Source organism: Micromesistius poutassou, assembly GCF_964030765.1.
Source record: "Micromesistius poutassou genome assembly, chromosome: 15".
Classification (NCBI taxonomy): Eukaryota; Metazoa; Chordata; class Actinopteri; order Gadiformes; family Gadidae; genus Micromesistius; species Micromesistius poutassou.
This window is the reverse complement of record NC_140285.1, coordinates 10408264-10423778: the sequence shown is the minus strand read 5'-3', so window position 1 is coordinate 10423778 and position 15515 is coordinate 10408264. Positions and strand designations below refer to the sequence as shown.

At 45.8% G+C, this 15515-nt stretch overlaps 1 protein-coding gene across 1 annotated transcript; it reads left to right on the top strand.

Annotated features, from left to right (window-relative positions):
* The first annotated feature begins 8156 nt into the window (after positions 1–8156).
* Positions 8157–10250, top strand: mafba (MAF bZIP transcription factor Ba). Its single transcript, XM_084479139.1, has one exon. The coding sequence runs from the start codon at positions 8790–8792 to the stop codon at positions 9846–9848; it is 1059 nt and encodes a 352-aa protein (XP_084335265.1). The 5' UTR covers positions 8157–8789; the 3' UTR covers positions 9849–10250.
* The last annotated feature ends 5265 nt before the right edge of the window (positions 10251–15515 follow it).

Genomic DNA, 15515 nt, shown 5'->3' with positions numbered 1-15515 from the left:
GGGGCTTCAGCTGTGCGTTTGAGTCATTGATTGGCCCTGACGTCTATTCTCACTGGTGTCCGTGATGAAGAAGATAAGATGGTACACGTTTAACGTGGTGTGCCACACACAAATGTTGAAAATACATGAATGATGATAAAAACAAATGTTATTCATGAATACATTCAAACGCAAACACCAACGCAGGATTCCTCTTTGAAATATGTTCTTCATCGTTTCGCTGTAAGCAGCTTTGCTGTTAAATTGTTGTTTTGGATCTCAACTTATAACTGTAACTTATATAAAAAATAAAAAGCATAATGCAAAATTGATAAATAAATGGATAGATATAAACAACTTTGTCGAGACTGGATTTACAAGACAGCACTCTCTTTCTCTCTCTCTCTCTCTACCTCTCTCTCTTTCTCCCTCTCTCTCTCTCTCTCAGAGCGCTCTCCCACTCTGTGGCTTTAGAGTAGGTCAGGGTGTGGTCAAGTGGTCTGGGGAAATGGCCGGACGACCTGCACACTGCTGAGTCATATCCCAGGTGAGGGATAGAGCTGCAGCCGCTGGGCTCCACAATGTGCACTTAACCTGCAGTAATTATTACTGGAAGCACCACAGTGACCGTGGCCATGCCCAGCTCCTCCCGGCAGGTGGCCGGGAGAGGCTTGCTTTTTATCATCCTCAAATGCACTTTGTGTCTCTGGTGGTGACCCACCCGGGACGACGCCACGACAGTCTGGCCCAGTGTGTGTGTGTGTGTGTGTGTGTGTGTGTGTGTGTGTGTGTGTGTGTGTGTGTCTGTGTCTGTGTGGATCCATGTGCTTATTTACTTACGTGCAACAAGTATTTGTGATTTATTTTTGAAGTGATATATATAAGCACAATGTATATGTGTCTGCGCTATAGGAAGCCAACAACAAACTTTAAAAGAAGCCGGATTGTTAAGACGTGATTGTTAAGAGGTGATCATGAAGATATGCTTTGTGGTATTGAGAACTAAGACACAGGTGCTCATCTTTCCAGGAGGAAGGGAAGAGAAGAGGAATAAGAGAGACAGGAGGGGGGGATGTCCAGGAGAATGAGAGTGAACAAGTGGTCCAAGAAACAGGCTTAAGAGAAGAGGATAGGAGTGAAGGAGGAAAGAAGATGAAAAAAGAGGCAAAGACAGAGGGAGAGAGAGAGAGAGAGAGAGAGAGAGAGAGAGAGAGAGAGAGAGAGAGAAGGAGGCTGCGAATGGTGCGCCAAATGGTTGCTAAAAATCATTAATCTTGTGGGGATCTGTGTCAACGTGCGATGGCGACACAAAGAGCTCCCGGAGCAGCGGGGGAGAGCGGCTCAGTGACCCGGACCCAATTGGCTGAGAAAGACCCACCAGGCTTTAATAGACTTTTGCTGATCCGACACTTGTTTGCTGGGAGCCACAAAGAGGCGATTGCGGGGCTGACAGGGGCCGTAGGCCTGGGGGCCCCCCTCCTGGCCATGATAAATGACCCAGGGTGGGCCGGGCCAGGGCCTAGGCCAGGAAGTGGAGAAGCAAGGAGGTCAACTCGCAAAAGAGCATGGACTAAGAGGGGAGAGAGAGAGAGAGAGGGGGAGAGAGAGAGAGAGAGAGAGAGAGAGAGAGAGAGAGAGAGAGAGAGAGAGAGAGAGAGAGAGAAAGAGAGAGAGAGAGAGAGAGAGAGAGAGAGAGAGAGAGAGAGAATGAGGGAGAGAGAGAGAGGAGAGAGAAAGAGAGAAAGAGAGAGGTGGTGTTGGGAGGAAGGGAGAATGAGAGAGAATGTTAGAGGGAAAAGGAAGAGGAGGAGGGAGTGAGAGAAAAGGGGGGAGAGAGAAACATGTTTTACAGTCTGGGAAGGAGTGAAAGAGAGAGAGAGTGAGAGAAAGAGTGAGAGAAAGAGAGAGAGAAAGAGCGAGAGAGAGTGAAAGAGTCACAGGATGACAACTTACAGGTCCAGAGATCCTGATGTCCAGGAAAAAAAGCTTCGGAATCTCAGCTGGGACACGAACACACACATCCCCCCACACACATACACACACACACACACACACACACAAACAAACACATGCATGCTCACGCACACACACACACACACACACACACACACACACACACACAACAACACAACACAACACACACACACACACACACACACACACACACACACACACACCCTGGGTGGAGCAAAAGGAGAGCAGGGGGAATGGCAGCAGGAGTCGACAGCGGTGGGAAAGTCTGGGGCAAAACGCTGGCTCGGCTCTCCTCCCTCCAGAGAGCGGCCCGCGCACCACCCACTCACCTGAAGATCAATCACACACACACACACACACACACACACACACGCACACACACACACACATGCATCCGCACAAACACGCACACACTCTCACACACAAACACATACACATGCATGCGCACACACACACACACACACACACACACACACACACACACACACACTCACATGCACACATGCATGCACGCACAAGCACACACACACACACACACACACACACACTTGCACACACACACACGTATGCACACAGGGGCTTCCACACTGGCACACAGCTGAGCAGGGGGATCGGGGGACAGCTCGTATTGGGGGGTGGGTGGGCCTCCCTCCCTCCCCCCCTCTCTCTCTCTCTCGCGCCTCTACCTCCCCACCCCTGCCCTGTTCCTCTCTCATGGAGAACTCGCTGGGGGGGAACATCGCATCAAACCCCAACTCTCCTCTCCTCTCTCTCTCTCTCTCTCTCTCTCTCTCTCTCTCTCTCTCTCCCCCTACATAACAGAGCTTCGCGCGTCACTCCCATGAAGAGGAGCAAGAACACAAACCAACGACGCTCCTATTAAACAGAGTCCCGTCCCCCCCACCCCCCTCAGCTTCACTCTTTGCTTTAATAAGGACCCGTGGATAGAGATGATGACGTGAGCCTTTCCAGGGCATCACAGCACTCACACGTTGAATATTTAACGGTGGTTTGTTCTTCCACTGCTGTTTCCTCCTGTGAGATGGAACTACAGGGAGAGGAAAACTTTGATTCCTGTTAACACTGCAAGGATCACTTAATAGCATAATGTCGATTGATTGATTGATTTGGAGCTTTTGATTCAACGAGTGAATGTATGTGTGCATGCGTGTGTGTGTGTGTGTGTGTGTGTGTGTGTGTGTGTGTGGGCATGCATGCTTAGGTATGTGTGTGTGTCTGTTTGTGTGTCTGTGCGAGCATACATATTTGAATGTGTGTGTGTGTGTGTGGGTGTGAGTGTGAGCATGCAAGCTTATGTATATGTATATGTGCATGTGTGTGTGTGCTTGCAAGCTTGTGTCCCCTGCCACTTTGTGGAGGAGGAAAATGTGCTGCCACTCACAGGTTGAAAGCATGATCTGTTATACAGATCAGGCTCGGAGCAGCCCAATGACCCAGCCTCTTTAGAGGGACAGGGATCTGTGATGTCTTGACCTGCAGATCAAAATAGCCAGAGAATAGTAGCCATGATTATGTCATCATGTAGCCATATGATGATTGGTTTGTGTGGTGTCGCCTATACTTACTGTGGTCACTATAATGGGCTACATAAGCCTTAGCACACTGCGAGCTGGAGGGAGGCCAAACAATTGTTAGAATCATCACGATTTATATAAATGAAATTACCACAACAAAGTAACCACAATTTATGATTCATGATTCATCTGGGATTAAGCCAGTTCACACGTTGACTTTTATTTTTTGTATTTCTGATCTAATCACAGACAATTACAGCTAGGACTTGCTGTAATAATAATTATACAAATTCGCTCTCTCTCTTTTCAAAATGAATAAAGTTATAGCCCTCAGCCGGCGTTGGAGTTAAATAACTGTGGAGATGTACTAGGTCGTGCGCCATGCAGATGGCAGGCTAATAGCAGTGATTAAATGCGCCACAAGAGGCGCCCTGTCACAACAAATAAACCCTTTTCAAAACATCGAGCCGAATGACTTTTCTCTCCGCAATGAGGCTTTTTAACAGCAAACGACAATGTTTATATTATAGCCCTCGTATAGGCAAAGACATGACACAGAAGGGACCAGGGGAGTATTGTACTTGCTTTCTTATATATAATTAGTTAGGCTAGATGAAAAGGTCCAACACTCATTTAGTTGATGCTGAAAACATAGCCTCAGCTCTTCACGGTTTGTGTTTTTTCTTACACAAAATGGATGTTTCATTTTATAATTTTACAGACATATCTCTGGATAGGAACGTGTGTTTAAATAATAGTAACAAATAGGCCTACATGTTCTCTACAAGACAATCGATCAATTAGGCGCCTTTATAAATGCCTAGTTGCACGTATAGTAAATTCACGACGTTAGATAAGAACATGACTCCACCTCATGCATCTTAATTAAACAATCAACATAGACGATAAATGTTTACTAGCGGTGGGAATGCAAGTCCTTTTTAATAAGCTCTTCCTCTGTGGGACTGTTTAGAGCGGCGTTCTAATGATAAAGGGGGCAAAATAGACTAAATATTTTGGTTGATAAAAAGTAACAATAAAAAGCCTACACAACTACTACTTCAAATAATAATGTGGATCTGTCCATCTTTATTTTTTAGATGATAGCCTCCTTTATTTAAGTTACAGTTAGTGCAGCTACTTTAAATAGCCATCCAAGCTGCATAATGTACTGTTTGCTGAGATGAAATGACAGCCTATCAAACCTAATGTATAACGTATTGATGTATAGCTTCGTTAAATACATACTGCTACCTATATGCCTATATAATTTATAAGAGAGCAATGCAGAGCGTTAACAAGTGTTTTTTTATATATATATATTGGGCCCATATGAAGAAGTAATAAATACCAATAAAAAAAAGCATGCAGGCCTACAGCCAGATCCAGTAATGGATCTGGCTGTATCTGTGCCTCAAAACTCACCCTATTGACTCAAGCTTCTCAATGCTCCAACTTATTTACCACTGTCTGTAGCCTACATCACTCACCTGCACTATATGCCTATGGTGCTCCTGCTTTTCATCATACTGTCACTAACCATTTCAACTAAGCCTATGAAGAAGAATCCTGCTCAAATCCACACTCAAAGCTACATAGACGACCGTAGAATACGTGTGATTTACCTGGAGGCCAGAGAGATAGACAAAAAAAGAGTTATAACGATAATAGTCCCCCCGTAGAAACCCAAACGGACACACAGGTGAAGACAGACGAGCTGGAGGTCCATCTCCCATGGCCCGTCACGCCAGCTGGCCTTCAGACACCCGGGCCACATCAGAGGTCCATGCGTCGCTATGGAGAACATTAATCCACTTCTGCGAGGAAATCACGTCTTATCCTTTGGCACACACACTGTGCATGCCCCCGCGGTGCCGCTCCGCCGGCGGGTCATACGGCAGGTGGCTCGCCGCTCCAAGGTGAGAGCGGTGGGACGCCCGCACACCATCTCCGCTATAGGCGCTCCGTGCGCCCCGGCATCCAGCTACCTTGTCAACTAAACGCAACATTTTAAAGGGGATTTTATTTCTGTTATTCATTCCTAAAATCCGTAGGATGGGACTCTCATTAGTGGGGCTGGAAGAGGGGGTGGAGGGGGGATAAGCATGCATAGACACATTTTTTCGCTGTCCATAAGCACGCGGATCACTTAATAGATCATTAACCACCGATATGCTGCTGACATGGGCGCTTTTTACATCTCGTCTCTCCATTACAGCCCGTTATTACCGAAGGGGGAGAGCCGTCGGCGGGCCAGCCTGGATCTATTAGACGGTGGACTCGGGCTATATTAGAGAGCATTACAGGCTAATGGGGCTGCCGGCGACTCGGCCTCAGAGAGAACGCGCTCACAGCGCCGCTCCCCCGCGCCGCGTGTGAAGCGCGCTTCTGAAGTTCGGCTTCGTAACTATTTTTTTTCTCTCTCTCTTTTTAACGTTCGTCGTCGACTAGGATGCATTTTATAAATGTTTTTTTTTGTCTGTGTTTTTCTGTAGCAGTACATTTGGTTAACGGGTCTGTTTATTGGGCGGAGGTATGGTTGCAGGTCGCAGGACGTGTAAATAAATGTTTGCAAGATTTGTATTCCACCTGACCGTGACACAAATAATACTCGGAGGAAATATAAATAGCCAACAATGCCGTTTTAAAGTAGGTAGGCCTAAACAATAAGGTTGACATCTGGATGTTCATAGGTTTAATTATATAGTTATTTGACGATTGGCTAATGTTTCATGTTACATAATAATAATAATAATAATAATAATAATAATAATAATAATAATAATACAAATAATAATAATTACCATTATTATTATGAGTATTATTATAGTAATAATACAAATAGTACAAATAATACAAATAATATGATACTTAAAATAGCTTAACTACTTTCGTTAAGCTGTCTATCCTAAATTAATTTCCAGATTAACAAAAACCGTGCTTCTTATTCGTTTTAAGGGAAGGCCTCTTCAGATCTCACCTCCATTCATATAATTCGAATAGAAATATCTGTGCTTGCCTAAAGCTTACATTAAATCCCGAATGGGAAGGTCAGGCAGCTGCCTGTAGGCCAAATAGCCATGAAACTGATACGAGTCAAAGTGAACGCAGGCCTATTGATCATTTGCAATAACTACACAGGTTGATTAAGAAGAATGAACTCATCTGATCTTATCTTTAGCACGCGCCCACTGCTCTCCACACACTCTCTCTCTCTCTCTCTCTCTCTCTCTCACACACACACACACACACACACACACACACACACACACACACACACACACACACACACACACACACACACACACACACACACACACACACACACACACAGGGTGATCGATATGCTATAGCGCACTCAGCCGTGGATATGAGGTGGGAAAGAAATGATTATCTAATCGATGACTTCAATTGACCCATTTAAAAACGGTTTCCTTTTCGGACGAGTCTTTTTAAACGTTTTTAGAGAATGCGTAAAAATATATATTTTTTTAAATTCTGTAGCGCGCATGAGGTGCTATGCAGGGTTGCGTTCCAATACGTTTAAAAATACACTACAGAGCAGAGTGTGGACTAGTGTACAGTGTAAGGTATGTAATCTAACTCCAGTATATAATTGAGCTAAGTCAGCTATACTGGTAGTCCTAGGTCTACAGCATAGACCTCCATGGTGAGAATGCATACGTCCCCATTGTGTTATAAAACGCTTAAGAAAGAAGCGTCCCCAACATGGCATGTATGCGAATAAAGGGTTGATCGAGTGAAACGTGCACCTAAAAAGAAAGCTGCTGAATTAATTACGCCGTTCGTCCACATAGGGGCAGCCTTGAGCCTGGTTCAGGTGGAGCAGCGACCATGCTGTCTGGGAACACAGCGACTACTTTCTAGGCAAAATCTATAATGACACTTTATCGTAACTTTTATATGCGCTCACCTGAACACTACAATTAGGATGCCAAATGCTATTAATGTTATTCGGCAAATAATTAAGAACTGACCGTGTTCCTTTTTTTGACCCATGGATGAGTTTTAAATGAGAAGTCGCTCTTCTTGTTCGTGAGGATTACTGGATGAAGGGAAATTGAAATGGATAATTGAAAACTGGAAGGCTTATATACATTGACAGAAACAAAACTGAATTACACCCTTTGTCCTTTGTTATTAGGCCTATTGTTCTTTCTATGTTTAAGCCTATATTCTACAACATGTAATCTTGTCCAAACTATACCGACAGATTCAGGAACCGTTCGGTTAGGTGCAATATGTATCGAGCAATGTGTGTGCTATTAACACACTTGCTTTTGTTCAGAAGTAGGTTAAGCTTCTCTTTCCGATTTGAAACAGTCAAGCATTATGGTTATCACCGAAAAAAGAGAAAGAACTTATACGTAAGATGAATTACGCGTTGAACGCGGGGCTTCAACGAGGCGTGATGCTTGTAAAGTGAACTCATCTCGATATGTGCCTTTACCTCAAGTCAGTCAGCTGACTGTCTGTATCTGTCAAAAGGCGGTCCCTCCCCTCGTCCCCTCTATCCCAGCCCCCTTCTCCTTTTCACTCCAATTGGACGTTTCCCATTGGAGCGGACCGCGCGTAGGCACCAGCCCTCCCGTGCGACGTCACTGCGCGCTATAAGGATAAAGGAGCGCGGGGCGGCCGGGCGCAGTCTGCTGGATACTCGGTAGTGAGTTAGTCCGAGAAGCGAGCCTGAATCTCTGCGGTGCAGAGCTGGAAAGCTGCTTCTCAGCATATTCAGACGCCTGACGCTTTTTGCTTATTTCTCTCCACGTTGTTTATTTTCCTGGCGAAAAGGACTTATAACGACACAGAAGAAGCTTTTTTTTCCGGAGGGGACTGGTGCCTTTTGCTTTGTCGCTTATACGTGGTGTTTCTTTTTTAATTTATGTCTTTTTTTTCTTCTTCTTCCCCTCGGCGAATACACTTCTACTGAAGAGACTGAGATTGTATACGTGCTACCTCCTGCCCCTGGTCTGTGTTGCCAGATTAGTCCTGCTGAAGTGGGCTACATGACGCAAATTCCGATGTCGTTAGAAGAGCATTAAGTTTTAAACTTTGCCTCTTTACTTTTTCTCGCATTTCTTTTTTTCCCTGTGCCCCGTCGCACAGCGTCTCATGCTTTCACCAAACTGGTGCGCAGCGGTGGGGGAGTTATAAGAACTATTGCATGAGACAAGAAAGGAGAGAAGAACCGTTGAACGGCAAGTCGCTCTGTGCGTCGCTCGACCTGCACCCCTTTGCACATCTGCACAAAAAAGACTCAGCAGCTGCAGCAGTAGCACCATGAGCACTGAGATGAACATGCCCGCCGAGCTGCCCAACAGTCCTCTGGCTCTGGAATACGTCAACGACTTTGACCTGATGAAGTTCGACGTGAAGAAGGAAGGCCTGGCCGGGCTGGAGCGCGCCGGGGTGCGCCAGTGTAACCGCCTCCAACCCCAGGGCTCCGTGTCCTCAACCCCCATCAGCACGCCCTGCAGCTCGGTGCCCTCGTCGCCCAGCTTCAGCCCCGCGGAGCAGAAGAACCACCTGGAGGAGCTCTACTGGATGCCCAACAACGGCTACCACCAGCAGATGGACCCCCAGACGCTGAGTCTGACCCCGGAGGACGCGGTGGAGGCCCTGATCGGCGCCACGGGCCACGGCCACCCGCCTCCCCCGCACGCCCAGCAGCAGCTCCAGCAACAGGGCAGCTTCGAGGGCTACAGGGGGGGCCCGCACAACCACCACCACAACACGCACCACGGCCATCCCCAGCACCACCACCACCACCCGTACGCCGTCGGCATCCCTCACCACTCCGACGACCTGGGAGGGCACAGCCACCCGTCCCACAACCAACACCACCATCACCACAGCCAGGAATCCGACAGCCCGTCCCCCATGTCACCGGACGAGCACCAGCCCCTGCACCACCACCGCCACCACCACCACCATCAACACATGAGCCAGTCGGGCCACCACGGCTCCGGCAACGTGGAGGACCGCTTCTCCGACGACCAGCTGGTGTCCATGTCGGTGCGGGAGCTCAACAGACACCTGCGGGGATTCACCAAGGACGAGGTGATCCGTCTGAAGCAGAAGAGGAGGACCCTGAAGAACCGGGGCTACGCGCAATCCTGCCGCTTCAAGCGGGTGCAGCAGAAACACGTGCTGGAGAACGAGAAGACGCAGCTGATGAACCAGGTGGAGCAGCTCAAGGCGGAGATCCACCGGCTGGCGCGGGAGAGGGACGCCTACAAACTCAAGTGCGAGAAGCTGACGGGCCCGGGGGCCGGCAGCGGGTTTCGGGAGGCCGGGTCGACGAGCGACAACCCGTCTTCCCCCGAGTTCTTCATGTGAGTTGTAGAAGCCTTTTTTTTTGTGACTCTCTTCATCCCTCCACCCCCCAAAAACGATGCTGATGAACAATGAATAATAACCAACCCACCCTTCCACACCTGTTTATGGTTCTACTAATAACGGGAGATTATATTCATAATAGAAGAATAATACATCAAATACTATTTCCATATATACTCATCTCGTCATCCGCGGGACAACCGAGATACAAAGAGCGTTGCGGGATGTTTGTTTGGTCCCACGGATCTTTGTAGATTAGTTGCTTAGTGTACAAAAGAATATGCCACTTTGTCTGTTTTTTGGTTCTTCAAAAAGATGACACGTTGTTAAAAAGCAGGCCTCGTTCTCATGCAGCCTGCGAAGCAACGCAGAGAAAAGTTGGGAGACTCAATCAAAAGTCCCCCCCCCCCCCCCCCCGTATATCTGTAATCCAAGAGATTCGCCCAAAAGCAGGACTCTTACATTATGCAAACTTCACTTCTGTCAAACAATCCCTACAATTTATGCAACATCTCATTGATTTATTGCCTGCTTGGTTATATTCGAATATATAGTGTAACAAAAAATCTGCATTAAATATTAATCCTGCATGCTGGACATGTATGGTAATAATTTCTATTTTGTACTTTTCATCTTCTCGTGTATATTAAGAGCATGTTGTTGATTGCGCTTCTCCATAGTTTGGGGGTTAGACGAGTAATGCAACGGGCGTAGAACAGCAGGACTGCCGGTGCAGTGGTGGAGGTTTCTTTTGGCTTGTAAATATTATGCAACCGCAAAAAAAACTGCACACCAAGATTGAGGAGGCTGGTTTGAACTTCTTTCTTTCTTTGTGTTGTGTTTTTCTATATATATTTTTTTCACTTGGGATATTGATTGAGAGATGTGGGCATTTTTTCAGTTGCATTTAAATACAACAAACTTTGTGTGTCAAGTGCACTTTTGGTTAACTATTTCAAGTTTTCATTTTGGATTTTGTGCAAACCCCCCTCCAGGAATTCATCAAATGCTACGTGATTATTAAGCAAAACCAATAATTGTAGACATTTTAGGATCATTTTAGACTCACATTTACTACTGCCTTGCGATGCAGAAGGACGCGACAGTTTTAAACGGCCTGACACCGCACCAAGTGATTGTTAAATTGTTCATAAAATAGGCTACTCAATTATCAATTAGACACAATCATACCTTTAATTAAACGTGGCTGTCCACTCCTGCCACCACTAATTCGAATGAGATGTGCAGCCTGCTATAACTCTTGCGGCACCCTGACCACATCACACACACCGTCAGAATGATCTCATTCACTCGTTATGATGGCGCATCCTTCAGAGTCACCTGTGCTACAGCGGGACCACCTCATGTTGTCAACACACACACACACACACACACACACACACACACACACACACACACACACACACACACACACACACACACACACACACACACACACACACACACACACACAACTTGACAAAACACACCGCTACCAAAACGTCGACTAACCTATGTCAGGGATTTAGCATTAGGCTCCAGTCAACAGGTATTTAGATAACGCATGCATTTGTGATACATTGTAAAACTATTGATGCTGTGTTTTCCTGATTTTTTTCTCTGCCGGTCAGTTAAAAAAGGGGAAAGAGGTTGTACAAAGTTTCAAAATGAAAACTCTGTGTATGTTATGTAATACATTTTTTTGTTTGTTTTATTGTTGATGATTCTGGTTCTGCTGGCCAGATGCATAGTTAAAGTTTTTATTTTAATGATTTAAATTAACGAACTTTCAGATCATATCAAATAAGCATGGTGCTTGCATTTGAAACTATTGTTGGAAAGTCATGCATTTAACAATCTTTGGTTTGTTACTGATTCAACTGTGTTGAAATCAAATTGAAACTGCAGCAGCGGGTTGTTGTTCTGTTTTTAGCAATTCCATGTACTTTGCGATGATGGGGATCAATTTTCAATCCTGTTTATATAAATAAGAGTAAAACAACTTAAATTTGAACTGTTGTAGTTCCATTCAGGCTGGTTTCTGTTTTGTCTTATTTTCTGTTGTTTTTGGAAGAAATTGTTTCCTATTTTGCTTATTAAAGTCATTGAAATGGCATCTATTATCTCTCGGACTTTTTATACTTAGCTCTCAATCACTCAATCAGAATACAACGTGGCGCACTTTAATTCTTGCACACACACAGACACAAACACACACACACACACACACACACACACACACACACACACACACACACACACACACACACACACACACACACACACACACACACACACACTCAGTTCACAATAATTTGTTAAATGGTGTGCAATGTAGTGCACATTTTATCTTTAATAATTTCCATTACATAATAGGTTATAGTTATCACATTGTCAATACCTCCAAGACACAATATGGAGGTACATTCCTATACTCGCGGCATGTCATTCCGAGATTCAAACAGGCTCCTCATTTAGCTCTTACCAGAACACACGAGCTCACAGGTCATTGGTCCGCCGTGTGTTCACGCTGCGCCGCCGCGAGCCGCGCGCTGGTTCCCTGCAGCGGGGAGACTACGCGGGCTGCAGCCCTGCTGACTTCTGCAAAACACCGCCGCTGCACGTGCAGAAAGCACGGTAAAATTAGACGTTTGACCTTGCAATGGCCAAGACTGACAGCGGGTCTAAATATTCAAATTTACAGGCGACAATATAATAAATAAAATAGATGTATTTGATCGAGTCAAATTATGTCATGTGCATTTACCCCGCGCTCCCCGTGCTTTTCCAATAGGGCATGTGAGGATGGCTGTGGGCTGACTAAAGCCCCGAACAGACATTAGAAAAACGTACAAAATATTCAATGTCCTCCCACTTCATAGTTTCACACAAAACACAAGTATGACATCAACTTTAGTTCTTCCAAATGAACAAAAACAAAGTTGAAAACACACACCAAATAGGCTGCTACACGCAAATAGGCAGTTATAATGCATTCACTTGCAGGCTAACGGACGCGCACAAATACACACGCACGCGGAAACACACACACACGCACACATACATTGCATATTCAATCTGCATATCCGGCTAGTGTGACGGTATAAGAAGAGAAAAGGAGAATAGAGTAAGTGTTGATCTGCCCCGGGTTTAGAGTTTCTGGTGTCAGAACATTATCTGCCCCGTGTCTGCACATTCTCAAGGACAAAACCGCTAGGCATGGAATCAACCAATCAGGCCTAAGGAAGACCAGTCTGGTTTACATTCATTCTCGCTCTCTCTCTCTCTCTCTCTCGCTCTCTAACGGAGACAGAGAGGGGGCGGACAGCGGCCAATGCTCCTGCAGCCTAGCGGCTAGAGTGCAGCTGGGGTGAACCAATCCAAAAGGGCAGGGAAATATTTGATAGGATGAATGAATTTATGATAACGACAGAAACAGACACATATGGATTTTTTATTTGCCTCTTTGACTCTTATTTTAGTGATCTCTGTAAGGCCCTCTGTACTTTACTAAAACAATAGAAAGAGAAAGGGACAAGAGAGGATACAACGGGGAATGCAAGGCTGTGTATTATGTATCATATGGTCGATTACAGAAAGAAACGCATGCAACCAAAAGAAAAATCCCCACGGACGATGCTCAATAGCCTCCATAAAGAAAAAGTGTAGTTCACTTTATAAACATTAATTATATTGTTGTTCATCGTAACACACACAGATCTATTTAAAATATCCTTACACACTCCAAATTACCAACATTACACCATAATGTGTTATACACTCTGTGGAAAATCCACTTATGCAACTCAACATTGTGTTCTCGAAGAGAATAATCAGTATTCCATCAATACACATATCGTGATTAATCACAACCTGATTGCAATACATTTCTATTGATTATGCTCCAAAGGGGACTATCGATTTGATCAGAGCCATACCACAACACGCGGTCTGTCCTGTCTCACAAACACACCTAATGCCAGTAATTCTTCCACAATGCAAAGCTATCTCGCCAGCCCCGGAGTCAGAATCCCGGCCCGGATACCTGGACACATCGGGAGCTTGGGAGAAGCGTCTTGGGTTGAGAAAGGTGTGGGATGAGATAAGTGAAAGGACAAGGACACGCAGAGTAGGAGTGGAGTGTGGGAGGAAAGCAGAGGATGCCAGCGGCCCCGGACTCAGTGCAGGACCCAAGGACACAGTGACCAGGCATACTGTAATGATTTTAGTCTCCGATCACACATCCAGCCCCTCTCCACGCACACACACACACACACACACACACACGAAAAGCAGGCAGGCAGGTAATCACACACACACACACACACACACACACACACACACACACACACACACACACACACACACACACACACACACACAAGCAGGCAGGCAGGCCATCATACACACACACACACACACACACACACGCACATGCACACACACACACAAGCATGCATGCAGACATTAATAGGCATGCACAATGCAGACGCGCACATACACGCACATGCACGCACACACACACACACACACACACGCAAGCACATGTGTGCATGCAAACACACACACACACACACACACACACACACACACACACACACACACACTGCACCCTAGGGAGATCCTATCTGCATTAAGCTTGCTCTGTGCCAGCGTTCTTCTTCAGCACAGAGTATAACTGCCGGCGTCACCACCACCACCACCACCACCACCATCCTCCTCCTCCTCCTCTTCCTCGTCGTCTTCACGCGGACCAGCAGCAGCAGCAGCAGACCAGACACCTGGAGAACAGTGAGCTGAAGTCGTAACTCTATAGCCGTAGCACGCCACGCCATGCCGTGCCGTGTATTCCTATTCTTCCCCTAACACTCTGAGAGGTTTGATACACCTCTATAGGGATTGTTTAAATATCCCTGATCATTTATCAGGGTTTCATCATCCTCCTCTATACAGCGTTCGACAGGCACGTGATCACGCTGCCCGTCGCTAATAGCACTTTGTGACAGCCTTTTTCTAACAGATGACGCGTCTTTCTATATCATGTTATATATTCTATAGGTTTTCAAGTGAAATTATTTAGATTTCATAGGAGTTAGATTTACATTTTAGGAGTTAGACATACGTTTAATTCCTAAAAGCCACACACACACACACACACACACACACACACACACACACACACACACACACACGCAGCACACAATCCCACATGCGCACCAAAGCAGCGGCCCATTGTCTTTCATTGGAAGTGACTTTTCCGCTGTTCTAAATCACAACGGGTTCCTGGGGAGTTAAAGCAGCCCTCCCCCCAGGGAACAAAGAGCAATGGCCGGTAACACGAACACGTACGTGCGTGCGTTCGAGCGAGCACAGACTTAAACACGTGCATTATGGTTTGCATAAAATGTATGCTGACCCATTCACCAAAATGTTCAACGCAGTTTCATTACATTATGTCTAATATGTATAGTTTTCAACGCAGGCACAGCCTAATGGTGTATTTGTTTGGCTAGTTTTGTTTCTTAATTGCTTCATTATGTGTATCACTATGTGTTTGGTTTGTTTATTTGATGCTGTTGTCTGGGTGTGTGTGCGTGTTTTTTGTTTTTGTGTGACTTTGTTTCACACACAGATTCCACGGTGCTGGACCAGCAATCGGTCTTCAGG